The sequence below is a fragment of the Uranotaenia lowii genome, chromosome 2 (genome assembly GCF_029784155.1).
Source record: "Uranotaenia lowii strain MFRU-FL chromosome 2, ASM2978415v1, whole genome shotgun sequence".
Taxonomy (NCBI): domain Eukaryota; kingdom Metazoa; phylum Arthropoda; class Insecta; order Diptera; family Culicidae; genus Uranotaenia; species Uranotaenia lowii.
In genome coordinates this window covers 391,385,716-391,413,698 of record NC_073692.1, presented here as the reverse complement: position 1 = coordinate 391,413,698, position 27,983 = coordinate 391,385,716, and the positions used below count along the sequence as shown (strand labels likewise).

The 27,983-nt window shown below is 37.8% G+C and overlaps 1 protein-coding gene across 2 annotated transcripts; it reads left to right on the top strand.

Annotated features, from left to right (window-relative positions):
- The first annotated feature begins 1,256 nt into the window (after window positions 1–1,256).
- Window positions 1,257–27,983, top strand: LOC129747571 (zinc finger CCCH domain-containing protein 13). Of its 2 annotated transcripts, none has more exons than XM_055741852.1 (3): window positions 1,257–1,363; window positions 22,065–23,318; window positions 23,389–27,983. In XM_055741852.1, the coding sequence occupies exons 2-3, from the start codon at window positions 22,086–22,088 to the stop codon at window positions 24,484–24,486; spliced, it is 2,331 nt and encodes a 776-aa protein (XP_055597827.1). In that variant the 5' UTR covers window positions 1,257–1,363; window positions 22,065–22,085; the 3' UTR covers window positions 24,487–27,983. The 2 variants fall into 2 exon arrangements, with proteins under 2 accessions (XP_055597827.1, XP_055597826.1); XM_055741851.1 differs by lacking the exon at window positions 1,257–1,363 and adding an exon at window positions 14,858–16,103.

Below are 27,983 nucleotides of genomic sequence, written 5' to 3'. Positions count from 1 at the left end.
GAATATGTTGCATAGAAATCATCGGTTAATGCTGTTCTATGCTGCTCACGCACACGGCAAGCAAGCAAAGTCGAAACAGAAGTTGAATGAAATTCATGGTGCAGCAGCGTGTTTCCCCCCCACCACCTGATTTAAGAACTCCAGCTATGTTTGAATCAAGTTGTCTCGATCTTTCTGGCTTGATTATGACTTTGAGGAATCCAATCTTCCAAGGAAGATCTTGGCAGAAAAAAAACAGTGATGCCAATGATAAGAGCTTTGATAGCTGTAGAAAACGAAAAATGTAATCATAGTCTGAATATAAGCAGGGAATGCAGTTTAGGAGATTTGTTATGAACATATGTTAAAAACGAGTAAAATTATCTGAAATAGGTTTCAAACCTAATCTTTGAAATTCATGGAACTTTGGGTGTGAATGGGAAATATTTACAAAAAAAAATGATAAATGAAATATTTAAAAACAATTTAATACGACATAAGTGTTTCAAAAAAGATATCGAAAAAAGGTCAATGTCATTGAATCATGTTAGGTATACGTTTAAGAAAAGCAGGAGACATTTTTTTTTTCACAATAAGGTTCCATGAAAGCTCTCAGTCTCATATAATCCTGACCAAATGGGTGAAAAAGACAGTTTTTTTTTAATTTAAATAAACCGTGCCCAACATTCTAAGGCCCTACAATCAAAAGGTTTGAAAAGACTTACCTATCTTGTTTCGGTTTCATCAGCAATGAGACGTGTTAACAGCTTATATTAACAAATAAGAGAAAACGGTTGGAAAAGTCAAAAAAACATCTTCAAAATTTGTACCTACTTAACATTTTGTCGTTTAGATAAAAAAAAAAGAATTGATATGACTCTTATCATAAGAAGTTGCAACTAGTTTATGTTAGTGTCTGTGTTTTTTTTTTTGTAATAAAACTGTTTGTCTGTTCAGTCAATTTTTACAAATTCAACAACTTCAGTAAATTTGAAGCTAAGAAATTTCCTGCAGAACGATGATGAAATAAAATGATTAAAATGGTTAGACCTTTTTTTCAAAAGTGATGAGCATGAGTTTTTAATAATCTTGATATCATTATCTTCAATAAAAAATGTGAGACCACCGGATGGATTATTCCAAATTTGGGCTCCCAGCTTTCCAATGATGCAAAAATCAGCAATGCTAATTTTGAAAAAAAAAGTTGATAGTAGGCGAAAATTTGGAAAAGAATGAGTTTGTCTGGTTTGTCATAAGTTTGTTTTCATAGTTTTCAGAAAAGTTTTTAATACCATCATAATATTGAAGTATAATCTCTTAGAACAAACAGAACAAAATCAACAGAACTTTCGAAAGTCAATTTCATCATTCAACAATTTCAGTGGTAAGTAATATTTTCGTATTAATTGTCTAAAACATTCAAAGAATCCATAATATTATTCCGTACTAAAAAAATTGTTCTCTAACTTTAATTTTTGACCATTTACTCAAAGAACCTTCGATCAACAAACTAAAAGATGATAAAAAACTATAGAAACGTGTTGAAGTTAGAATAAATAGAAACTATAAAATATTTAAATTTTTCACTAACAATGAGTTGCAGGAAACATGTTCTTCCAAGAAACCCAGCTTAATGGCAAGAAAATTAAATGACTCAGTTGAGGTCCTCAGGTGGTGCAATTATTGGATTGATTTCACGTGAAATGTGTTAATTCAATAATCTCTCTGATTTAATATTCCTCACAATCAATTCACAACCAACCAATCATATCCGACTTCAGACCTTCAGGACTTCAGGCGACATTTGATATGATCCGTTTACTATGCAGTTGGAATTGCGATTCGCAACACCATTGTAAACGACTTAAGTTATCCTTTCTGATAACTGATAGTTTAGGCTGTATGAATATCCTTTCTACAGGCATTTTCTGATAACTGATAGCTTAGTTAGGCTGTATGAATATCCTTTCAATAGGCATTTCTTAATATCTATTCGCGAATCCGGCCCGTAAAAAAAAGTTTCTTTTTTCAAATGCGTTTCAGAAATCTGGCGTCAAATTTGATATTTTTTAATTTCTTTTCGACAATTTTACTTATAAAGTTACAAAAATCTGAAGAAAAAAAATCGACTGACCCATTTTACCAATGTAAGCTTTGCATGGAGTTTCAAATTTTAAATTCGCACCCCATAACTTTTTTGGTTGTCTACCTCTTCCAAATACTAGATTACGAAAAGAAGAATGGTAGGGGGGCTTCTATACAGTTTTTAAGCATATAAAATGATTGATTTTGTTGTGTAAATTGAGGATGAATTGAAAAATGGAACGAGAAAAACCTCCAAAACAAGTAACATTTTGCAAATTGTTTTGCAAAAATTGAATTTAAATTGTTAAAGAAAACGAAGAAAGACCTAAACAACATGGTTGCACGATTTTTAGTCCACCATTTTTAATTTTTTAATTAAGATTAAAAAAAATTGTTTATAAAAGTTGGCGAGCCCTCTCCACTTTGGAAAGTCCCGGATAAGTAAAACGAGTTTAAATTTTGTATGTAAATTTGTGTGATCGATTTTTCTTGGACTCGAACTCACGGACATCGGCTCAAGATGCAACTGACTTGCCAACTGAGCTATATCACAAGCCCTCTATGATAGTCTATCGAATGAATGTTTTCGCTTTGCAAAAAAATAAACCATTTGTTGTGAACACAAATAAAACGTAAAAACGCTCCGATCTTCTTATCCAACCCAATATAAATAGGAATAATTTGGTTTAGCTTAGCTTAGCTTAGCTAGCTTAGCTTAGCTTGATTGACTACTCACATCCACCTGAATCAGTGAACCCGAAATGCTCTGTTACTATTTGAAAGAAAAAAAAAAAGATCTTCATAGAAATGGTTTTTCCTTATTTAATTGTTGATTAGTGATATGATTGTTCATCTTTTATTTTTTGAAAATAAATGCATTTCGAATACCATGATCGCAGGCGTGGCTCAGTGGAACGAATTCCACATCGCCAATGGTTGCTACTCCGTGATTGACCGAGGCCACCAATTTTGTTCAAAGGTCAAATGAAAGGTGTCTGGGACTGACAGCACATTCACAATGCCCAAAACTGATGCTCTCTCTTTAATCATCAATAACGGCGCCGGCCACGTCCTAGTAGTCAAAAGATAGTTTGGAAAAGAGAGAAAGGGATTAAAGAAATAATTCGTGCTTTAGGACCGAGGTCACCTCTGCATCCTAGCAAATAATGTTTTGGGAGTGTGGGTTAAAGGATATGATCAGGAAACACTTTTGACCAGTGCGATCTAGTAAACCAAGAAAATCTGCTAAAACTGAAACCCTAATTTATTGCCTAATTGTTTGCATTTACCTCACTTTTTTACATAGGTATTTTGTTAATCAAAATATTCAAAACAAATATTTATTTTCAAGGATTTCCTAAAAATATCTCGAATTTCTCATCAATTAAAAGGGCCATTATAAAAGAAATGTCTAATCGCTAAAATTCTTTAAAAGCCTTAATTTTTCAACTACTGTTCAACACATATTTGACTTTTTTTCTTGACTGTGTGAGCTTACTAATTTATATCTCCAAAATTAATGAATTTGTAGGTACATATACTAATCACTCTCAACATGTCATGGAAATCTTTTTATTTTTCAATAAGCTCATCTGAACAAAAAAATGTTGTTAGCAAATATATGGTGAATATTTTGGAAATGGTAAAATTATGCATTTAAATGTGAAGACTATTGATTCCAAATATTTTAATGTGATGTTTTTCGATTTGTAGGTTTAATCAGCTCTGAGAACTCAATTTTCTTGTGAAAAAAACTTATTTTAGAAGGTTTCGATAAAATTTCAACGATAATAAAAACAATTATTTTTCATTTTTGTTGTGTTATATTGATTTTTGTCAAAGTTGTTAGTCCTATCTTCTTTACTACAATCTCATGCAAAAAGCAAATTACTTTTAAATAAAATCTTTAAAATGGTTAACCCTACTATCAACTATGATCTACTCAAAACAAAAATAGGAACTAACGATAATAATATGCTAGAATGAATTTGCTAAGTTGGATCTCATTGGAATTTTTATAAAGAGGCAAAGTAAGAGAACCAATTTGGATAAAAAACAACACATTTGAAAGAATGCTTTTAAGAAATGGACCTTTAACAGACAACAGAAACAAGATCCGGCTGTGGCCCAGACACATTGAAAGAAAAAAAACGCTAGACCAAAATTGTTAATCCAAATCCATCAAAAGTCTTGTGCCCATGCACCTCTACTAAGGCTCGCCAGCGTTCAAGTAATGAAAATATAAACAGATACTTAGCTTCGATTTGTCTGAACTCCATTCCAAATATCCATTGTTTTGGTTGCCTTTCTTCGCTTTGCCTGTTGCTGTAGATCCCGGTCCATTGTAAATAATCACCGAAGTCGTTAAAAGATTTTATAATTTTTCAATTTGAAATTTTCACCATTTTGACAATCGAAAAAAAAACGCTTCCTCTATAAATAGGAATAATTTGGTTTATTCAATAAAGTACAAACCCCATTTATGTGCTTATTGTTTGTTAGACATCTATGTATATTTTTCTACAATAAAAAAGATGAAACTATATTTTCTTAGAATACCAAAAAGCCGTATTATTTTGGAAAAAAGGATAATTTTCAAGTTTTTAACTGCGGTTTTGAGTTCATAAAAAAATTAATCCGGATTTTTCTACAATATCTGTTAATAGGACCTGACTTTTCCCAAATTTTACAACAAATATCTATACGGGAGATCGCGAATTTTGTGTTATTCTTACTTTAGAAGTAGTTTCAAATGGTATTTCAATTGAAAACACTAATTAAAATGACTACAATTATTATTCCTAATGGGTTTGAGCTCCTGGTTATTCTCAAAAACTATCGAAAATTCGAATTTCTTTGTTTGTCACAAAATATTCTAGCTCTTCCCAACAAATTTCTACTAATTTTGCTGTATCGAACTTTATTTTTAGTCTAGCCTTTAGTGAACGTATTTTCCGACTTACTGTTTCAATTTACTTAACTGGAATTTTATGTCTTTTGCTTTCTGTATAAGAGTCATGAGTAATCAAGATTTATTAAATTCTGCTTAATGAAAAAAATTAGTTCAGTTTTGAAATATGATTAAAAATGAAAAAAAATGTCTAAATAGATTTATTTTTAAGTTTTTTTCACTTATTTTTCAGCGCGGGTTTTTAACGCGGTAACTTTCAAAAGCCAAATGGATAGCTTTTTTTTTGTTTCTCGCAAACGATACAGTCTTGTTTAAAATAAATGGATCAGGTATCAGGTATCAGAATGGGGGTAGGCTTAATAGCGGCACGTTATCCAAACATACGGGAAAATTGTGCCTAGCCTTTTTTTTATCCAGGATTTCATCATTTACCTGAGAAACCTGGAAAACCTATAAAAGGAAGAAATAAATTCAATCTATTTAAGATGGCATAAAGCCTTTCCACTAGGGATTATTAGCATTAAAGCTCTTTTCTACATTCAGTAAGGAATGATAGAATGTTTTTTAAGTTTAATTTCTTAAACTCAGATTCGCTTAAAGCGTAAGATCCCAGAGTACGAAAACGTAGTCTGGCAAATGAGGGACAGTTACATATAAGATGGAAGGGATCTTCCACATCTGATTCACAACTACCACATACTGGAGATTCAGCACGCTGAATGTTGTGCATGTGATAGTTGAGTTTACAATGACCGGAGAGTGCTCTGATCAAGATGCTGCAATGAGATTTATTTAAAGTTAATAAGTAACTCGATATGATTGGAGATGGTTTTTCTAAAAATAATTTAGTTTGACGACAAGTGTCCAACTCTTCCCAGTATCGTTCATGCTGGTTAGAGGACCAAGTTTGAATTTGGTTTCTGAACCAACATGGTGATATTGGGACAGCCGGCTCTGGTCCGTAAAATTCCTTTTCCGACCCAGCTCTAGCGAGTTCGTCGGCGCATTCGTTTCCAAAAATTCCCTTATGTCCGGGTACCCATAGAAGGTTTAATCCATTGCCTTCAGCAAGTTCTTCGATTGCTTTCCGGCACGCGATTACCAGTTTTGATCTAGAACTAGAAGCACTGAGTGATTTGATAGCTGCTTGGATATCTGAACAGAAATAGATTGTTCTGAACATAATCTTCTTTTGAAGTGCAATTTGCACTCCATACATAATAGCATATAGCTCAGCCTGAAAGACTGTACAATATTTTCCTAGAGGTTGAGCATATTCTATGTTCAACTCGTGACAGTAAATTCCTGCACCTGCACGGCCGTTTGATAATGAACCGTCAGTATAGAATACAATATGAGAGGACATTCGGTCCTCTACGAAACCTGATAACCATTCTTGAGGAGAAGGAAATTTGACTTTAAACCCCATGTAGGGAAAACTACTCGAGAGTGTTAAATCGTTTGGCGCTAGATTAAACTTGTTTAATCTAACTAATTCAGGCCACACATTTGTATGACTCGATGATCTTTCGATATTTCCTGACAGCCAGAGACCAACTGCCTGTAGACGAAAAGCACATGAGAAGGCTTCCTGTTTTAGGAACAAGTGTAGAGGTTTGATAGAAAACAGAGCCTCTAGTGCTGCAGTAGGAGTTGTAGTGAACGATCCGGACATCCCCAAAAGACACATTCTTTGAAGGTGATTTAGTTTAGTCCGAACTGTTGCAACTTCTCCTTTCTGCCACCACACTAGACACCCATAGGCCAGAATTGGTCTTACTATTGTGGAATAAATCCAGTGAATATGTTTAGGTTTGAGTCCCCAGTTTTTTCCGATTGCACGTCGGCATTGTCCGAAGGCCATGCATGCTTTTTTGATTCTGAATTCGATGTGATCAGACCAGTTTAATTTGGAGTCAAGAATGACACCCAAATATTTAACTTGATTAGACACGGTGATTTCGGAACCATAAAACAGCAGAGGGCGCACCCCGCGGGTGATACGTTTTTTAGTAAATAAAACAATATTAGTTTTTAGAGGACTAACTGAAAGTTCTACATGAGAACACCATCGTTCAACAGAGCGCAGAGCTTGTTGCATTATATCAAATAATGTGCTTATGCACAAACCTTTTACCAGCAGAAGATAATCATCTGCGAATCCATAGGTTGGTATTCCACGGTCATTGAGTTTTCTCAACAAGCCGTCTGCAACTAGGTTCCACAAAAGAGGTGATAGTACACCTCCCTGTGGGCAACCACGTGTGCTAACTTTTGTTATTGAAGCCTGTCTTAAAGACGAATGAAGATTCCTGTTACTTAGCATTGCGCTAATCCAGTTAGTTATAACACTAGGCACTCCATGAAGTAGTGCCGCATCCATTATTGATGTAAACGAGACATTATCAAATGCTCCTTCTATGTCTAGGAATGCTCCTAGACATGATTCTTTCTGTGAAAAACTATTTTCAATATTATGTACTACGTTGTGCAGAAGAGTTAATGTTGATTTTCCTGTTTGGTATGCATGTTGTGTCGCATTAAGCGGATGTTGGACAAGGCATTCTTGCCTGATATGATGATCAATTAAACGTTCAAGTGCTTTTAATAGAAATGAACTTAGACTAATAGGACGAAAGCTTTTGGCTTCGTCTTATGATGATCGTCCCCCTTTAGGGATGAATTTTACGGCTATCTGCCGCCAAAGTTTAGGAATATATCCATGAGCAAAACTGCTTATCATTATTTTTCTTAATATGTGTTTGAAATGATCGAAACCTTTTTGAAGCAAAACTGGAAATAAACCGTCACTTCCAGGAGATTTGTATTGAGCAAAACCATCGATTGCCCATTTGATCGATTCTGTAGTGACTATTTTCCGAGCAAAATGCAAGGAATCTAGACTTCCAGAAAAGAACTCAGGCTCTATCGATGAATCTTGATCAACACATCCTGGAAAGTGAGTATTGAATAGACAACTTAATGTTTCTTCGTCGTTTGATGTATAATCACCACTAGGGGTTTTAAGGTATGAAACCTGATAATCTTTTGATTTGGCTAAGACTTTATTTAACCTACTTGCTTCGTGCAAGCTTGAAATGTTTGTGCAGTAGTTCTGCCAACTTGAGCGTTCGGCAGCTCTTGTTGCTTTCCGGTAAGCTCTGCGAGCCAACTTGAAGGCATCAAAACCTTCCGTGCGCCTTCGGTTCCAAGAGCGTCTGCAGTTTTTTCGTAATTTACTGAGATTTGAGTTCCACCATGGTGTACTGTTTTTGTTGAATTTCAACGTTCGTACGGGACACGCTTCTTCATAAGAATTTAAAATAATTTCGGTGGTTTTTGCAACCACTTCATCCAACTCAGAAGGAGTAGTAATTTCAGGTGTATATCCATGAAATTTAATAGCAATATGCTCCAAATATAGGTCCCAATTAGTTGTTCTTGGGTTTCTGAATGTAATTGTTTCTAAAAACTCACCTGAGTGTTCAAAATAGATAAACCTGTGGTCAGAAATTGATTCTTCGTTAGGCACATGCCAATTTGAAATTTCCTGAGAAATTGTTCTAGAACAAAGTGTGATGTCAATCACCTCTTCTCTGTCACACCTAACAAAAGTTGGTTTATTTCCTACATTTAGAATTTCTAAATCAGTGCTGCTTAAATATTCCATTAAATTTAATCCTCTCAGATTGATATCTGAGCTACCCCATACAAAATGATGGGCATTGGCATCACAGCCAATTACAAGAGGTATATTTTGTGATTCACAAAATGAAATGACATTTTTTAAATCATCCGTAGGGGATGATTGTTCATATGGTGAGTATGCTGAACCGTAGATGTATTTTCTATCAGGCATCGAAACCTGAACGACGCAAATGTCTCTTGTTGTTAGATTGGGTATAAGTGTTGCATTTAAAGAATTGTTTATCAATATACATGCACGAGGCATTATTCGGGCATTAGTCATTCCAATTACACTGAACACAGTAAAGTTTGGTTTGAGCAAATTTCCTAAGTAAAAAGTTCCATTTCGGAAATAGGGTTCTTGGACCAAGGCGATTGATGCAGTTCCATTAAGGATTAAACGACATAAGTTAAGTGTAGCGGTTCTTTTGTGCTGCAGATTTAACTGTGCAACCTTAATAGAAAGCATTTCTATCAAAGAATTCCACACATATTTCCATCACACACAAGAACCACTGCACCTTCATATCAACGCATGAAGCGGGGTATCCCATACAGGATGAAAATTTAAAAATCGTGTGTATAATCTGAATCCCACGAGTTGCCAGGAAAAATACGGCCCTTTGCACCAGTGCCTGGCTATAGTGCAGACCTTAACAACGTTCTGCTTAAGATAGGATTATTATACACCCTCCTACCCCCACTTTGGGGCCCGCAGGCACAGAACCACCTTGAAGCGGGTGTTTACAAAATTTAGGAGAATACAACTCGTGCATGCGCATTAATAGCAATAAGCACAATTGGTGAATCCTCCCTGAAGAAACTTGGCTTGGAACCAAGCCAAGGTTCCCCCCTCCAAATGTGATAGTCGCATTTGAAGAATGACTAACGCATATGGGAAGTACTGGATAAGTCGCCTTTTACGACGTGGACCAGTATCCCAGTGGTAGTATTCTATAAGCCGCCACCACACAGCAGCTAGCTAGCAGATAGCTTTTTTTTTGTTTCTCGCAAACGATACAGTCTTGTTTAAAATAAATGGATACAAACATCAAAAAAAGTTTTAAAATTTAGTCACTTAAAACCTACAGATATACAAAAAAAAATTATTACTTAACTCCAGGTTAAGTCTCTGAGAAATATTTGTTTAAGTGATTCTCTATGTTTGGTATTTAATCGAGAAGGTGAAAATTTAGCATTTTATAAACTGGTATTGTTTCATGAGTTTTTATTCAACTAGCCATTTATTTAAATTTCAAAAGTCGATACAAAGTTCAAAGCCAATTTGAACTTTTCCATTGAAATCCTTAATGGATTAATAAAAAAAAGAAATCACTCCAGCAACGAACAAGAGAAAAACAATAAAAAGAAAACTTCCATAACATTTTTTCAGAATTCAAAATGACTCGCGATCTTTAGGAAGGTTGATCATTGAGTCAATAAGTATTTGTTTTTTACAGTTTTGTCAAATAAGTACACAAATTTTTTACCTCTTTTTAAAAGTTATTTCGAAAACTAGAGCTGACAAAAAAAAACTCATTGAATATTTGGATTCAGCGCCCCCGAATAAGTCAAAATCAATTCTGAGATTCCTTGCACCACGGAAAAATGTGAATTTCGTTGTTTTGCTCGTTGTGGTGCTATTTTAAGAAACTTCATTGGCAAATCAAGCCAAACATCAATTGAATTGAGTCATTGTACTTGAAAATTAGCAATCCACATTACCAAAGTCATAAGATTTTCATGTTTCAGTCTTTTTAGAAGACCTATCCCAGAGGTATTTAAATTAAATTATCTGAGAAAATTTATGCAATCTGTAAAAAATTTCTAGAATCAAAAATTTAAACTGTAACCACAGAGAACAGACGTACAAGCTAGCCCACGAAACTTGTGTAAAAATCCCAACACCCTTTATGAACTAATTTTTGTTTTTTGGCTACAATTACACCTTTTCGAAAACTGGGCACTTGAAAGTTGATTTGTAACTCTTGAACAGCGCAATAGATGGCACTGTTTACAGTCAGTTTCTAACGTTTTTTGGGTTAAAGCATTTGAAATTTTACACACTTTTTTGACGGTTTTTTGTTCGAGCTTGTACGTCTGTTTTCTGTGCTGTAACTTTGACCAACAAATCTGGATAAAAATCTGAGAAATTATAAATTTTTCATAATTTTTAAAACCTGCTCAATATCTCAAAGCAGTAAATTCATACGGAACTTCAAATTGAAAAATAATCACCGATTCTAGACAAAAACTGAGGCTTCACGACAAAATTTATATTAATTGTGAAAAAAATCTTTTCAAAAATGGGCACAGAAAAAACCGCTATGATTAAGCTCCATGAAACTTTTAAATGGAAGTGATGACGACAAATACCATCGCATTTTTTCGAACAAAAACGGGGTATTTTCAGAAAACTATTCAAATCTTTTTACGAACATTTTTCGTTTTTAATAAATAAAAGGGATGCAAATGATGTTTCCCTTTTGTCAAAAAGAATATTATGGATCTCTAATAAAGATAAGTTATTATTTCGGCTTGTCTCATTACCTTATACTTAAAAAAATGTTTAGGCAAGTACATGAATTCGTTTTATTCATCCTTTTTCAGTTTTATTTTTGGTGAAAATTTGTCTTTATAAAAAAAAATACGTAAAGCTTTGCAAACTTTTTTTACCGTAATGTTGTTTTTAATGCGGACCGCCGAAAGAATTTCAAATAAAAAGTGGCCCGTTGCTTCAAAAGGTTGCTCACCCCTGGTGTACAATGTTTTACAGACAATCACCATTTTTTTCTTTAAATTAATAATTTATGATTCAGTTACCGGTTTGGAGTTACATCCAACAATATGCAAAATACGCTGAAATTTGAATGTTTTGCATTGCGCGTTTTATAACATTAATTTTTTTTAAAGATCTATTAGTGACACTTTACCGTTCTTGTATCATTCGTGTTGGGTTAACATTGATATTTTCATGATTTAACATTTATTTTCATGATTTACGCTAGTAGAGTTTTTATAGTATTTATACTACCAATTGTATGCAGCAGAATGTAATAACTTTATTGACAGAAAAATGCAAAATTTAGCGCGAACGAAACCTAAAACTACTGCAATTGGTGTTTTAATGCGCTGTGGCCCTTACGGCATTACAAATTTTCCCAGGTTTTGATTAGGTTTTTTGATCGCAAATTTGTTGCTAATTACCCCTTTTCGGAGTAAGGTGAAAAGCGAATATGTTCAGGAAATTAAAAATTATTGAAGAACCCAATAATGTTTCTGACTAAGTCAATTTTATGCCTCATCAACCTTAAAACTTAAACCTTTGATCTGTGGACGTAAGTTTTTTTTTGAAGCCATTGAAGTTGAAAAGTGTTGTATGATGCCCCAGTTGACGGTAGCTGAAAAGCCAAATTCCTTAGTGCTAGAGGAGAATTTCTTAAAAACCCCATTCAAACTCGTTGGTATACTAGAAAACGCCACGTAATGCAGTTATCTATTCAAACAGTTCGTTGAGTATTATTATTGTTTTTTTTTTTTCTAGAAAAAAACGAAAGTGGGACAATTCTAATTTCGTACTTTTTCATATTTTTGGTCCACAACGCCAACGCCAATTTCAATGATTTTCAATCATTCATGTTATAACAAAAAAAAACATAGTGAAACTATTCTTAGTAAATTCTCTGTGGTATTGGATTATTTTTGACTCAGAAATTTTCTGATGTTTACATTAAAGGGTGTCCACGATGAAATTGCCACACACAAAATTTATTCGAAAAAATCGAGTTTTCATCCAATTGACATCAAATCTTCAGGGATTTAAAAACACCTATCAAACTTCATTTTACCATTTTACTCGTATTTTATTTATAGTCCATGCGCAAATGCCCGCACCTTGGCCTTAACCCCGGCCATAAGATTCTGCACAACCTGTGAATAAACCGTTTTTTGCATGTAAATACTTTCTTCAGTTGCTCGACTGTCTTCACTAATTTCGGTCGTTTAAGAAGGTGCTGCTTCATAATCACCCAGTACTTATCGATGAGGCGGAGCTTCGGAGTGTTGGAAGGGTTGAACATTTTCGGCACGAAATTGCCCTTCTTGTCCGCATATCACTTCAGCACGTCCTTGGAGTAGTGACATGTGGCCATATCCGGCCAGAAGATTGTTGGGACGCTGTGGGCCCTCAGGAGAGGAAGCAGCCGCTTCTGGAGGAACTCTTTCATGTACACCTGTCCGATCATCGTGTCCTGGGTCACGAAAAGTGCACTCCGCTTTCCGCACGTAGATGGCTTGCCAAGCCAGGAATTTCTTCACAAATTTGGACAACTTCTGAATGCGGGCATGCTCCGTTTCGCTGAACTTATCCTTGGCCGTGAAAAACAGGTTTTCGGGGATCACATATGTTTCGTCGTTCATGATACAGCATTCAACTTTCGTCAGCATGTTGAGGTACAACTTCCTGGCACGGATTTTGGCGGACTTGTTCTGCTTCTCGTCGCGGTTAGCGGCCTTTTGTACTTTGAACGTTCGAAGCCCTTCTGGACAAAACTTCGGCTTAGGTACAGTTCTTAGACACATCCCGAGCGGAATACTTTTTCCTCACTTCTAGGCTTCCAATCGGTGGTCAATCGTTCCTCGAACCGCTTAATCATTCGCGACATCGTGGAATTCGCGATTCACAACGTTTTAGCGATGGAACGATGCGAGAGATCCTTGCTCTCGTGATGAATGCGCAAGATTTTATCACGCACGAGCTGTTCGTTCAACTTCATTCCTGCGAGTTTTGATCACAGGACTTTGAAACTTGCAGGATGTAAACAATGCACTATGAACTAAATCCACCCAAATGCTCATAGAATTTTACCCAACGGTTAAAAAGTTAGGGCAATTTCATCGTGGACACCCTTTATTGCGTTTGCAGTAAACCGAACAGTGAAAATTGACTAGGAAATTCAGAATTATAAAAAAAAACGAATACCGACCGCCGACCGTGGTTTAGTGAACAGAGTTTTCGTCTATGCCTATGATTACGAGATCGAATCTCGAGTCCCTCGGTGTGGAAGGATTCGTTTAAAACCAAAGGAATTTCTGAACATCAGAACAAGTTGATTTCTAATTATTTTTGAGCATTTATTGTTTCAACCTGGCAACTCAGTTCGTCTCGGAGCATGTTTCATGTCATGTCAGAGTGATCTGTGCTGCCTTAGCATCCGCTTAGCTGTGTTAGTTTCTCGTTTCACCAAACCTTATTCGAAAAATTTCATCAAAACTTACCATCATACAGCGAAACCGAGTTAACTTTAGAAAAAAGCCAAACCAAAAAAATCGGCACAATCATATTAACCGAATACACTCATTCACGGGAGACGGGATGCATCCAATATAGAAAAACATAGACAAAATTCATCGTCATCCCCACCACCCGAAAATATAACATAGGCCTAGATGTGAAGTTATGTTTAGGGTCACTCAATTATGTTTGGAATCATAGGAGGAAATAGACAAATGTTGCCCCTCCACTTTTCACTTCGATCATCACCGTGGCGAGTGCATTCCACTGCGAGTGCAACGTCACTCGAATCCCACCGTTTTCCGAAGTAGGTATTGAGGTACATAGAGGGCCTACGTCAACTTCTTGCATCCATCCTTTCGAGGTTTTTTTAGTTGGGTGGATTTGTTCCGTTTTGGTGTATGGGTGAGTGAGTGTCCCTAAAGTTTGGTTTGGCATGTTTTTTTTCCTATGATTGGAGTTTGCGCCTTCGAGGTTTTCCCTTCGGTTGTCGGGACCCTCAGAGATTGGGCTAAGATGGAAAGGGATGGGAAACTGAGGGCTGACTGTGAAAAGGACACCACCGATTGCCTCGACTTGTGCCAATAAATGCGCTCTTCCTTCTTCGGAAAAGGGCTGCCCTGGTGAAGGACAGAAAGGTGCAGAACTAGAAGGTTGATTAGGTTTTTTTTATGTCTGGTGAGGTTGGTGTTTTTTTTATATGGTGGTGAGGAAGGAACTCACGAATCAAGTAGAGTGCTGCTACATTGCACGTAGAGCTGCTCGAAGCCCGAAGTTTACGGATTCGGATTTTTCGGGGTCGCCTTGTGTTGTGGTGTTGTGCACCCGGGGTTTATGCGACCGATTCGGTTTTCGTGTTTGGGACAGAGTTAAGGTTCACGTGTCGACCGATTGACAGTGGCTTCATTCTATCCGCAAACGTGCAACTGTGACGACGACGAACTTTTTTGGCATACCGCTGTGATTTTTCCGGGAGTTGCAATTCCGGCTCCTGATCAAGTGATACGATTTTTTCTGTTGTTTATTTTTTGGGGGAAATTTTAATTGAATATTTTAGACTTAGTTGATTAGTGCAAAAAAAAATCAAACGATCGAGGTCGACTTTTGGAAGTACAAGTGTGTTTTCGACCAAGAACTCTACACGTGTCGGTGGCTGTTCGAAAAACTTGAGACGTAAAAGTGCACATCGTGACAACGCATACGCGTAAGCGTGTCCGCGATCTTCGGTGCATGTCACACGCGTGTTGCATTGCGTACAACACCGAGGCGATTCTAAGCATTAGCAGCAGCATAACTCAAACTGTGTTACATCGGAAGGTGCAGGGGAGGACAGGGAACTCACCCACACAATCAATTTTCGTTTTTGGGAAAAGCATCGGCAACATAATCGCATCGAAATCGCAGCCGCAGTCGCATAGACCTAGTGTATGAAAATAAAACTATCAAAACAGTACGAAACCGAATTTTGTTGAGTGAGGACACCGGACCAATCCCACATCCTCAGACGAAGAGCGACAGAGAGAGTGAAGAAGTGCGGTTTTGTAATTCCTCTGGAAACCGTCGAAGAGGACCGTGCAAGAAGAAGAACAGAAGTGGCTTAAGCATATTTGCAATCCTACGCAAGTGGAGGAAGTGCAGCGCAAAACCTGAAATCAGTGAACCAACAAACTGCTGGAGGTGATATTGTTGCGTGAAAAATTAGCAAATGTCTTAGGCAAACACAAGTAGTGATAAAAATCAAGTGAAAATAAGTGATATTTGGTGAACACAGAAATTCGCTAGAAACCACAAAAACGAAAACTCCCTCGCACAGCCAACATATTTTTGGATCAAATTTAATCTGAAAAGAAGAAGTACGAAAAAAAATCAGATTCAAACCACTCCCCACATTTTTGCAATAATTGTTTCGGACCCGCTGTGCTTGAGGTTATCAAAATTTTTTGCTCAAATTGCTCAACCAACCTTTTTATCAAAAAAAAATCTGAAAAATCGATTGAAAAAAAAACGAACTAACTCTGTGTGACCATTGTGCAAAATTATTAAGAAAAGCAGAAATCTACGCTTCAATTCAACAATCGGAACGTGATTATGACTGAATTTTGGAACGACTAAGAATTTTGCAGAACAAATTCCAGACAACTGACTAAGGTAAGTTGAAAACTGTTTTTGAAAAAATCATTTTTTTCCAAATTTTCAACAACTTTAACTTAAGCTCATCCAACATAGAAAAGCTTAAGTTTCAAAATTGAAAAACCCAAAAAAAAACTGTTGTAACGCATCGCGCGCCACATGTTCAAACCAAACCCCGAAAGAAGACGAGGAAAGTTTTGCCACATGTGCTACTGCTCCAAGGGAATTTTCAAAAATTCCAACGGGATGCATCTCTCGGATGAAAACCGAGAACCAAAATGAGATTGTGCAACAACGCGTCGTTTCATCCTGCCTGACTTAGTTTAGCTTATTGGTGTGGGCGAAGACGCGCTAAAGCGTAGAACCCAAGAAAAAAAGGACGCGCAAACGGCTTTTAAGCGAATGGCCTTACGCACCACGCCTCAACTAACGCATCAGACTTAAACTGCGACGATTTGAACTCTCTGTGCGTAGCAGCTGTACTTTTTTCCTCTGGGTTGTTTTCAGATTTTTTGAATTGTAAATTGATGATTGTCAATTTTTTTCTGATGATTAAAAAATCTTGAAACTTCTTTTTCGAAAGATGGAAAAATTTAGGGGAAAAAAAATTAAAATGATCTTTTTAATGGAGACGCTCGGTAGTTCGTGGTCATACGGAATAAAGTTGATCAGCGAATTTATATTTTATTCAAAATTTTAATAAAATTTTAGGCTGAATTTCATAGAAATGGTTTCAATTATTTGTTGGCTCATAAATTAAAAAAGACAGGTAATAAAAAGCGTCAACATCAAATATGCCGTTAATGAATTATGAAGAGACAAACAATGTATATCATTGTTTTAACAAGTTGTCTGCTCTTAACTCAGAAACAATTTTTTTAATTTTAATATACACAGTAAATGAAAATTACCGAGTTCGGTAATTTTTTTACCGGAATCCTAACATGAGTAAATCGTTAAACTGTTCGGTATTTTTTTCGGTAAAAAATAAACGAACATCGGTAAATCGATTCTTCATTTACCGATGTTCGTTTATTTTTTACCGAAAAAATTACCGAACAGTTTAACGATTTACACATATTAGGATTTCGGTAAAAAAATTACTGAACTCGGTAATTTTCGTTTACTGTGTACCGTCTGTCATCAGAAATTTGTAAACTTTGTTCCGATTAGAGAAGTTGTTTGATTTATTACACTGGAAATTGAGAGAATTTCAATCCAAAAAAGACGTTCTAGCCTTGATGATCTTCAATGAAATTTGTATCGAAATATTAATTTTAAATTTTTTATGGAACAGAAAATTAAAAAAAAGCCGGACACTATGGATCAATCATGATTTTTTGTTTCAAAAAATGATTTAACACAAGAGCTTAAAGCAGAAACTCAAAAACCCACAAATTCGTTGTCAATTTGATCGCAGTTGAAAAAAAAATCCAACTAGTTTCCAATCGGAAACCAACTGACTCGGCTCATCTTCACCACCCCCGCTGTTTCGCTAAGACGAAACATGTGCCAAAATTGCGACCGGTTTTTTTTGTTATTTTTTGTCCGTTTGATTTTCCTTTTCAACTCAAATACAAAGCAAAAACTGGATATCGGAAAAAAAAATTGAGTCCTTTTTCTGTCTATGTTTTTCTTGCCTTCCTTCCTTAAAACTAAATCTGTGTGAAAATTGATCGACGCAGAAAAGATCGTGATCAGTCCCGATAACATTTTCCTAACAACGAAAAAAATCTCTTAGCTTTTTGTCGAAAAGGGATTTTTGCACTTTAACTGCCGCATTTTTTTTTCGGATTCCCTATTCTTTTGCCTTGCTCGATGTTGAATTGTGCAAGGCCCCGAAATCGAAACCGAAACGCAACACCCACAACAGAGAACAAACGAAAGGAAAAAAAACCTAAAGCCAGAAATTCTATTCTGGTTGCCTTGATCTTATGTTGAGTTGTTTTTTTCTTTTTGCTTTATCTGGGATGAATTCGGGTCAGATTTTGCTACCCGATTGCCAAAAACACCCTCGGAAATCGAAATCACTCTGGGAAAGTCGAAGTTAAGTTGTCACGGACTCAAGAGGGTGCAGTTTAAAAAAAATGTTTTTTTTTAAGAAATCCTGATATTCGCATTTGTTCGATTTTATGCTTTGACCTTTTCGTTGAAGGTTTGGACAAAAAAGGAATCGGATCCCTGTGATCTGTGCTCTTTTGCAGGCTTAGCGGATTGTCGACGGAAGCACAGCACAGGTCCTGAGAATGATGAGATGATTATCCAATTAGTTGACTTCCGGACTCGCTCGGATTTTGGAAATTTTCATTGTTGTTCCAAAACCCTAGATTGAGATGTTACCTTTTTCCGGTTTTCAATCAATGAATGTTACGTCAAGAAGTTGAGTTTCAATTCAGCGATTAGGAAAGGGAATGAAGAAACTCCACTCTCATATAACGTACTCAGTTCAATATTTGAGGGAATTCCATCTTTCGGAGTGAATCAAAGCAATCGAAAAATTCCCATTAATTCAACCACGGTAGAAGAAAAGTTCAGAAACCGGTATTTCGATAGTAACTTACTATTTTCTTCAGTGAGCGTGATCGCGAATCGAAAACGCTCACTGAAGAAGATAATAAGTTGCTGTCGAAATACCGGTATCTGAACTTTTTTTTTACCGTGGTTGAATTAATGGGAATCTTTCGATTGCTTTGATTCAATAGAATTATTCAACCAAGTAGGCTCACAACACATATTAGATCTTTCGAAGTTTTTTTTGTAGTTTTGTTTGATTTGATAAATAAACGAAGTAAAAGAAATAGTAAAAACACCTGCGAGGTTGTTGAATTCAACCATAAATATGATCGAATCAGCTTTACTTGTCTGATTGTTTATGTTCGAGTGAGTATTCAGTCGCATAAAATTAAACATTTCAAGCACTTTTTTCTGTAGAAACTTATATTTTTCAACAAAAAAAACCCGGTTCGGCAAAAAAAAAAATGGCAATCTGCCAGACTAAAAGTTGCTGCGCAAGAGTTTAACGTGGGAAAAATTGAAAATAATTTTTTCTCCTGTCCATAAGTTTCTTCATTTGCATATAATTATGCAACTTTTCGCATTTTCCCACACTGCTGATCTGTTGAATTGAAATCGAATGCATTCATGAAACTCATATCATTAACATACTGATGCATCTCATCCACAGATGAGGCAAGATTTCACTTTTCCCACCCGTAAGAACCAAAAGATCTATTTATAGTTCCAAATTTGCATAATCTTACACCGGGATGCAACCCAATGTGCAAAAATGTGTCATCCCGTATCAACCCTTTTTTCGTTTGCTTCCACTTTTCCGTCAAACCCAAAATTGCAGTCCCAACTTGAGGAGAGTTACCACAATAAAAATCTCGGATGGGCCGACAAAAGCAAAAGCACACCAAAATGATGATAATAGTTTATTTTGCCCCGAAATTGCCACAACAACCCTTTATCCTGACTGGGGTTCTCCTTTTCCTTTTTTTGCGAACCTTCGGCTTCGGGCCGAGCTAGAAGCAGTAAAAAAGGATTCGGTTTTTTATGTTTTAATTGATTCCTAGGGGTCCCATTTTTTCTTCCCCGATCGTTTTTGTGTCTACCTTTTTGTCATTTCCTTTAAGGTTCTCAAAAACCAAAGCGGCACACCTCCTCTTTCTTTTGTCAAGGGTTGGCTTTCCGCCTGTCGATTTGCGGAAAGGCAAATTTCGTGATGATCTTTACAGGTAGACTGCATTTCCAGTTGGGAACAGGTGTTGGGATGGTTCCAAATAATTGTCCGCTAATAACTTTAAAAAGACATGTTCAATTTTGATAATTTTTCTCAATTTTATAACATTCATCATTGTTTAGAAATGTTTATAAACCTAAAAGTACGAACCTAAAAAACAGACGCATCAAATTATAGGCTTATGAGATTATACCAAAATTTAATTCGAGTAATGACACATTCAGCACTTTCAACGTAAAATCTAATAACTAGTTCAAACCCCCGAAAACGAAGATGCAAACGTTCGTGGAAGAAAAACGCAAACATTTGCGGTCGAATGTCAACGAACGAAACCGCCATATGGCCATCGCTGCCTGGATTGACCCTTAGCAAATGCGTGTAAAGATAGCGAACGCAACTTCCGGGTTTTTTTTTTTTTGTTTTTTGGTCAAGCTGCAAACAAAGCGTCCGAAATTTAGAAAAAAAAATGACACGCACATTTTTTTCGCCCTCGCAATCGTTGTCGTTTTAATGAGGCCGCATTCTGGCAGAAGCCAGCCAGTCTAAAATGCATTCCCCGAAAATTTAAGCGAAAAATAGGAATCGGCCCGAAAGTGCTTTGACCTCTGGGAATGAACCGAACTCAAGCCCCGGTTCATAGAGGGAAAAAGCATTCAAAATTCAGCCAAAATCAACAGAAAAGAACTGAAGGGAACTACCAAAAAACACCAAGCTTAAAGTGGGCAACGCGCGCTCCGAGGGTTCACAGTTCAACTATCGAAACCGAGCGCAGAAATATAGCATTTATTATTATTATTTTATATGTCGGTATGGTGTATTAAATTTGTGAAATTAAAAGAGAAAGGAAAAACTCGGCAGTAGGGTGACCCTCATTTCTTCCCTTTGCGCACACAGGGCCGCGCACTTTATTGCATCTCGACGACGCGCTGCGTCAATGAATCTAGCCTTAACTGCACGTTGAGACACCCTTCTCAGCGGCAAAAACTGAAATCTACGGGTCAAGTTTTGTGCATTTTGTGCGCCTAGATTGCCACTCTTGATCTCCGAGTCCTATTAATTGGCCACCCGCTTCTTCTTCCTTCCCATAACTAAATTCGCTCTGCTGACTGTTCGTTTGTTGTATCATTTTATTTCTTTTTTTCCTCTCTTATTTTGGTTGTGCAGTTTACAATCCACCCACCTCGTTGAATCAAACCCAGTTGAAAAGGGAGAGTTGCATCGTCCCCAAGAAGAGAAGCGCCTCGAGGAAGGGCCTCGGATGTGTGTGCCATAAATTGTTGTTGTTGAACCACCGCTGATTAGCTTTCGGCGTTAATTGACGCATTATTTGACGGAATGATGAAAATTGCGGCAACTTTATTATCGGTCTATGGTAGTAGCAAACATAAAAACTTTAGGGCCCAGACTGGTTGCATCAGCTCGCCACAAACTAAAACATTCGAAGCTCGCTCCAATAGCCCCCAATTTTATGCAAATTACTATCCCGCCATTCAATTACTTGATCCCGATTCCGTGCAAAATGTCCGAAGCCCACCTCGCGTTGTTGACCTTCCCCCCGAACACTAGGTTTTCCCTGGCTCGGGAAAACCAGTTCCCACCCCATAGAACACAAGACGTATAATTTTCGCCGCTACCCCCGAATGTAGGCAAAATAATAATAAAATTCGCAAAATTCAACCCCGCCGCCGTACATAAAAGCAAAAGCTCGTCACGCTTGATTAGTCACGCGATGCTTGGACTATTTTTTTTCTCGGTAGGATCTGTATGAAAGTCGTCGTTGATTGTTATCTTGGATCTAGGAGGAGAACCTCCCGATTAACTGGTTCGTACACAACATAACACCGGGCTTGACGTTGTTGGCGTGGTGGAGTAGATTTTCAGAATTTTTGCCAGCTCATTGTGTCTAGCCGGAGCGCAATTTATAACGTTGCTTAACGATTTTTTTTTCGCACACCCATAAATCCCCACAACACGTGGTGGAATTTTTCCACCTTTTTTTTGTTGGGTACAGGGAAAGTTGATCCTGACGTCATTCGATTGACCGAGAGCATTCCTGGAAAAGCAACGATTACTTTCGGATTTACCCAACAAGTGGACAGAGCGCGGGTATTCTTTAAGAAATTAAAACAAAATTTCACTTTGAAGTCTAAAGATACTTTAAAGTTATACCTCATGTTGATCCGCCGTATTTCTTAATATTTAAAACAACAATGTTTTTCTTATCTCTTCTATTGCAGAACCTACACAAAAACCGCAAAATGGGTAGCAGCGAGGCGCAAACCTACTGCCTACGATGGAACAACCACAAATCCAACCTGGTGGAGATCCTGGACGCACTCATCAAGATGGAGTGCTACGTCGACTGCACCATCTACGTTGACGATCAGATCCAATTCAAAGCCCACCGGGTAGTGCTGGCGGCGAACTCGCCATACTTCCAGTCGATCCTACAAGATGTTCCGATGGATCACTGTAGCATCCTGTTCCCAGGGGTGCAGGAATTCGAGATGCGCGCCCTACTGGAGTATATGTACACCGGCGAAGTCAACGTCACACAATCCCAAATCCCGCGAATCATGAAGATCGCGGAACAGCTGGAGGTCAAGGGACTGTACGATATGGCCGACCTTAAGGGTCGATTTGAAAGAATACCCGATGACCACGAGCGAGATCCCACCTTTGCCAGCAACAATAACTACAGCACCAAAGCTCATCCCCCGACTGGCAATCAAGAATCTCCTCCAGTGATCTCGACTTCAACCAACGTTTCTATTGCTCAAAGTAGCAGTTCATCTCCGCCATATACCTATAAATCCCCATACACCAGCCTCTATTCTCGCACCAGCCCTACAGCTATCGAAAGAGAGCGGGATCGGGAACGGGACCGTGAGCGTGAACGTGATCGGGACCGGGACCTTGATCGCGAACGGGAGCGAGAACGTGAACGTGAACGAGAACATTCCCAACATCGCGACCATTCACGTGACCGCGACCGTGATCTAGGTCACGAACGTGACCTCGACGAACGTGAACGCCATGAACAGTCAACTTCATTCCCACACCCGCCTCCACACCCCGCCTTCTCCCACCACGGCGAACCTCACCCGGACGATCAGCCCCAAACTTCATCTGCCTCGTCCTCTTCCCTACCTCAACCATCTCCCCAGAACCTGCGATGGTCCCTACCCAGCCAAATCCCAGTCACCCTCCATCAACCCCAGTTCCACAACATGCTCAGCTCCGTGTACGATTCCAGTGCCGACATGAACCCACTCAAGCGCAAAAAGATCCATTCCATGACCAGCATGCTTCACGACACCCCCATTCTACGAAACGTTCTTGCTCAACCAAATGCCCCGGACTCGTCGCAGTCCTCGCAATCCCCCATTTCCCTACAACTGAAGCAGGAAGTAATGGCATCGTCGGCAGCCAGCCATCAACACCCAGCTGATCACGGCCCTAGTCATCATTCCAATGGAGGAGGTTACAAGGTAAGATGCCCTAAACCACTTGTTAAAAAACATACATATTCTTATAGATGTTTCCCTTCAACCCCAACAGCATCTCAAGGAGCCCCTATCTCCGTACGGTGACAAATACGCTGATGAGGCGATGCTCGAATCCCGTCTCAACTACAGTGCCGAGGATGCTCGTCTAGCTTCGTACGTGCCGCACCAGCAGCAGAAACCTGAATGGAAACGTTACAAACAGTACACTCGATCAGACATCCTGAGTGCGATTGAGTGCGTCCGAAAGGGGATGAGCGCTCTGCAAGCTTCCCGCAAGTTTGGAGTTCCTTCCCGTACGCTCTACGATAAAGTTAAGAAACTTGGCATCACTACCGGTCGACCGATGAACCGCACCATGAAACGTAGTCCCAGCTCCGGCGGCAGTCCTGCTCCGTTTCCTTATGGATTGAGCGGAGCTTCCCACATGTTCGGCTCCGGACACCCTTCGGAACAACAAATGCCATCACAGTCCCAAATATCCCACGGTGATGAAGATAAAGCCAGAATGATGAAATTGGATCACGCCGGTCATCATCTGCCCCCAACGATTCCTCATCCGGCCGCTGCCCTTCTTGACCCGTCATTCCTCCAGCAGGCTCTGGAGGCACGCGGTGGGGACATCGCTGGACGTGAAGCCCTACACGCGATGGCATTTGCTGCAGCAGCTCATGCCGCTGTCAATGGAATCAACACATCTCCCGGAACTCATGGAACCGCCCGCTCTCCAAGTCCGAACGTCCTGATGAAGTATATGCGGACGGTCTCGATGGGATCTGCTGAAGACCGCGATCATCCTCCGAGGGATTCCAGCGAAGCCGATCGTCATCACCGCAGCAATGGTTCCGAAGACTACGAACGACTACCGCGAGATTCGATGGACCACGACGACCCCCGAGACATCAGTGGAGCAACCGACGATCACGTTGAAGACCTATCAATGCCTGCCAGACGTGAACTCGATTCCGATCGGGATTCGGTTTCTCCACCACCGATGCCAAGTCATCTCCGAGAGCATCACATGCCTGCCCAGATTCATCCGCTGCAGCAGGGTGTGATCGTTCCGGCCCCGAGCAAACTCAAAGATGACTACAACGGTGCGATCAAGCGAGAAATCATCGCCGACAGCAACGCTCCCATGGAGTCTTCGTAGGCCACTCGCACTTTTCATCTCTCTGCTTCTCTTCAACGCCTTTTTCGAAGAGAGCAGATGGTTCTGTCATTTCGTACTAATGAGTTTCCTTAGGCACTTTATCTCAGAAAGCTTTGTTCTTACAACTACAAAACGGGTAAATTTAATTCCTTTGTTCTGAACACTTTTGCTATATACAGAGACACAAAAGACATTTGATAGCTCAAAACATGTTCTACAAATTTTAGAGACTAAGTTACCATATTGAATCGAGAAGCCGCGCAACATAAGTTACCTAAAGAAATCTGAAAGCAATCCCACCTATTAAGTTTACTGTAGCCTTATTTGTAACTAATTGTTTAGCGTTTAGCAAGCGTTTTAACTCAGAAAAAAATCAATTCAAACTGTAGAGTTTAGAGTCATCAGCAATAAACTGAGTAGCAGAATCCATTTATAGTCAATCAAACTCCGACAGCCGAACCATAGACTGAGAGCCACAAAAGTTCCGTACTGCGGAAAACCCAATACATATATAGCTAACCAGAAATATAAAACCCTCTCTTTGAACCAGTTGAACAGAACCGAGGTGCAATAGTTTTTTTACCTTCTTACATTTATAGATTATTATATAAAAATATATATTTTTCTTTTACTTTTTTTTGTAAATTATTCACACCTATGCATGTTTTCAAATAATTCTTAGGTTCGTTTTATGACCTTTTTTTTTTGTTCTTTTTTACCTGTACTATAAAAACCCTAAAACGGAGAGTAGAAATCATATCAAATTCCGTACTAGCCAAGGTGAAATCACAGAATCACACTTCCACACGCCATGTGTCGGAACACTAAGTGAACAAGAGGAAATCACGCTAACTCAGCATCGGAAAGATTGTAAATATCTCTAAATACATGCGTTAGGACGCGAAAGCGAGAATCCTTATTGTGGTTTAGAAACACTACCTTAGTATATCTTTATCCCATCTGTACTATTACCCCTAGGACATCTTTTCCCACCTTAAGTTTTCCCTAAGTTTTTCTAGCAGTTGTAGGTAGTAGCGAAATAATTGCCTTAATTTCAAATTGTTTTGTTTGAATACACGAATTAGAAAAAGTTCTCTGTTGAAACCTCACCAACAAGTGCCTATAACACAGAAAAAAAACTGAGTTCATCTATCTAAAATCACTTTAGACTTTGTAAGTGTATAAATTTCCTAACTATTAAGTTCCAGAAAGAGAGTCTATTCCTAAAATTCGAATTGCAACGCCATATTTTGAGTGACGCATGCTGATAATTATGTAGAGAAGGGAAATTTCCCTTCATAATGTACCAAACAATCGGTGTCGAATGAAGGTGTTGTTGAACTATTAGAGTAGCTGTGGACAAACAAAAATCACTATTAGTAAAAGTAGGAATTTGGGTAGCAACATTACGGTAGTTTAGTAGCTGTTAGTTGGAATGAATGCCATATTTGTGTAGTAGAAGATGTTCCACAGCAATGCTGGATATGAAGAGAATCATTTGAACAAAGATGTAAAATCATTCAACCTGATTTATCTTCTTTCTATAGAAACAAGACTGATTATAAAAAAAGAAAACTTATTCAACTGAATGTTTAATAGGTTTCACCCAACCACTAGGTAAAGCTAAGAAAAATGAACAAGAAAAGTGAGCAGAAAAGCTTGATTCGGTAAACAACACGTTCTGATTTGTCCTAGTTTCAAGTTATTTTAATCGGAATGAATTTTAAAGACTGATTTAGACTTTTTCGAAACGCACGGCATTAGCCTCGTTTTACTTATATTTATTCACAGAAGACAATTAAAATTACCTACAAAAAAAAAACGAAACGAAAAAAACCGGCAGCGCAAAATAAAGCAAATAGAGACTACGTATTTTAAGGTGTATTAGCTCAAAAGATAAATTCTTACAATCGAAAATCGTGCTGGGGCGCTGCAATACTACCACATACACATACGCAAAAACGCGGCTTAGTTTGACTTTGGCTTCCGCTACAATAGTTAGACCGGAAGCAGAACGATAACCAATCGCAGAGAAACAGCTCACAAATACAGTTACGTTCAAAAAAGAATGAAATCGCATGAAGCTGCGCACCCACTTCCAACTTTGACAAGCTGCCATTTCTCTCTCGGTTTATATTTTTTCATGAAAATTTCACACAATCTAGTTCAACTATCCAACTAACACTCCACAAAATTTGAAGTCTTTACAATGACGGGAAACAAAGATACAGCTATTCCCGTAAAAAATGGAAATTTGGAACTGCTTCACTAAATTTGCTGTATCTTTGACAATTTTCATTGAAAAATTTTGAAATTTGGTCAAAAGATGTAAAAATGTTTGATCTAATACCAGGCTAAGTTTCGTCAAAATCGATGAACGTGATCAAAAATGGTGCCGGATTGAAAATGAGCTTCATTATCGCCCAGCAGACGATTTCATTCTTTTTTGGACGGATGTTTGTATGGAAAACATCGTAATCTATGTATTCTGGTTTTTTCTTTCACAAAACCAACATTTATAACAAAGAATGTTGTAAATTGATAGGAACTTCATTTTTGCTTTGTTTAGAAATAGAAATTATTCCAACAGAGCTGGTATTTAAACAAAATAGCGAATAGAATACTCGCTTTAATTGTGGATCAAATTTGATTATCGGTGTAATTAGCAGGTCATTACTGAAACTCTGTTCTTTTTATTTTGAACCCTGTTGGAACATTTTCTCTTTCGAAACAAAGCAAAAATGAAGTTCCTTTCAATTTACAACATTTTTTTTGATAATTTTTTGTTTTGTGAAAGAAAAAAACAAGAGTATATGGATTACGATGTTTTCCATACAAACATTCGTCCAAAAAAGAATGAAATCATCTGCTAGGCGATAATGAACCTCATTTTCAATCCGGCACCATTTTTGATCACGTTAATCGATTTTGACGAAACTTAGCCTGGTATTAGATCAAACATTTTTACATCTTTGGACCAAATTTCAAAACTTTTCAATGAAAATTGTCAAAGATACAGCAAATTTAGTGAAGCAGTTCCAAATTTCCATTTTTTACGGGAATAGCTGTATCTTTGTTTCCCGTCATTGTAAAGACTTCAAATTTTGTGGAGTGTTAGTTGGATAGTTGAACTAGATTGTGTGAAATTTTCATGAAAAAATATAAACCGAGAGAGAAATGGCAGCTTGTCAAAGTTGGAAGTGGGTGCGCAGCTTCATGCGATTTCATTCTTTTTTGAACGCAACTGTACAACCGAACAAAAAAAAAACAGACCACGGACATTGATCAGAGCCAGTAGCATTAACTTGAAAGGATCAAAATTGTACATTTAGTTTTTTTTTTCCTCCTTGATCACACAGTTTAGTTTATTGTTACATTAGAACGTTTTAAATTAGAACTATTGCTTATCACACTGTTCTAGCGGATAAGGAAAAAAAACTATCGGAAAAAGGACACATATAATCAAAAGAAAACGGAAAAAAACGGAGTTCCAAAAA

Coding starts and splice junctions, on each gene's coding strand:
- LOC129747571 (XM_055741852.1), top strand. CDS start 22,086: ATGGGTAGCAGCGAGGCGCAAACCTACTGCCTACGATGGAACAACCAC. Junction 23,319..23,388: donor CCAATGGAGGAGGTTACAAG/GTAAGATGCCCT, acceptor CAACCCCAACAG/CATCTCAAGGAGCCCCTATC.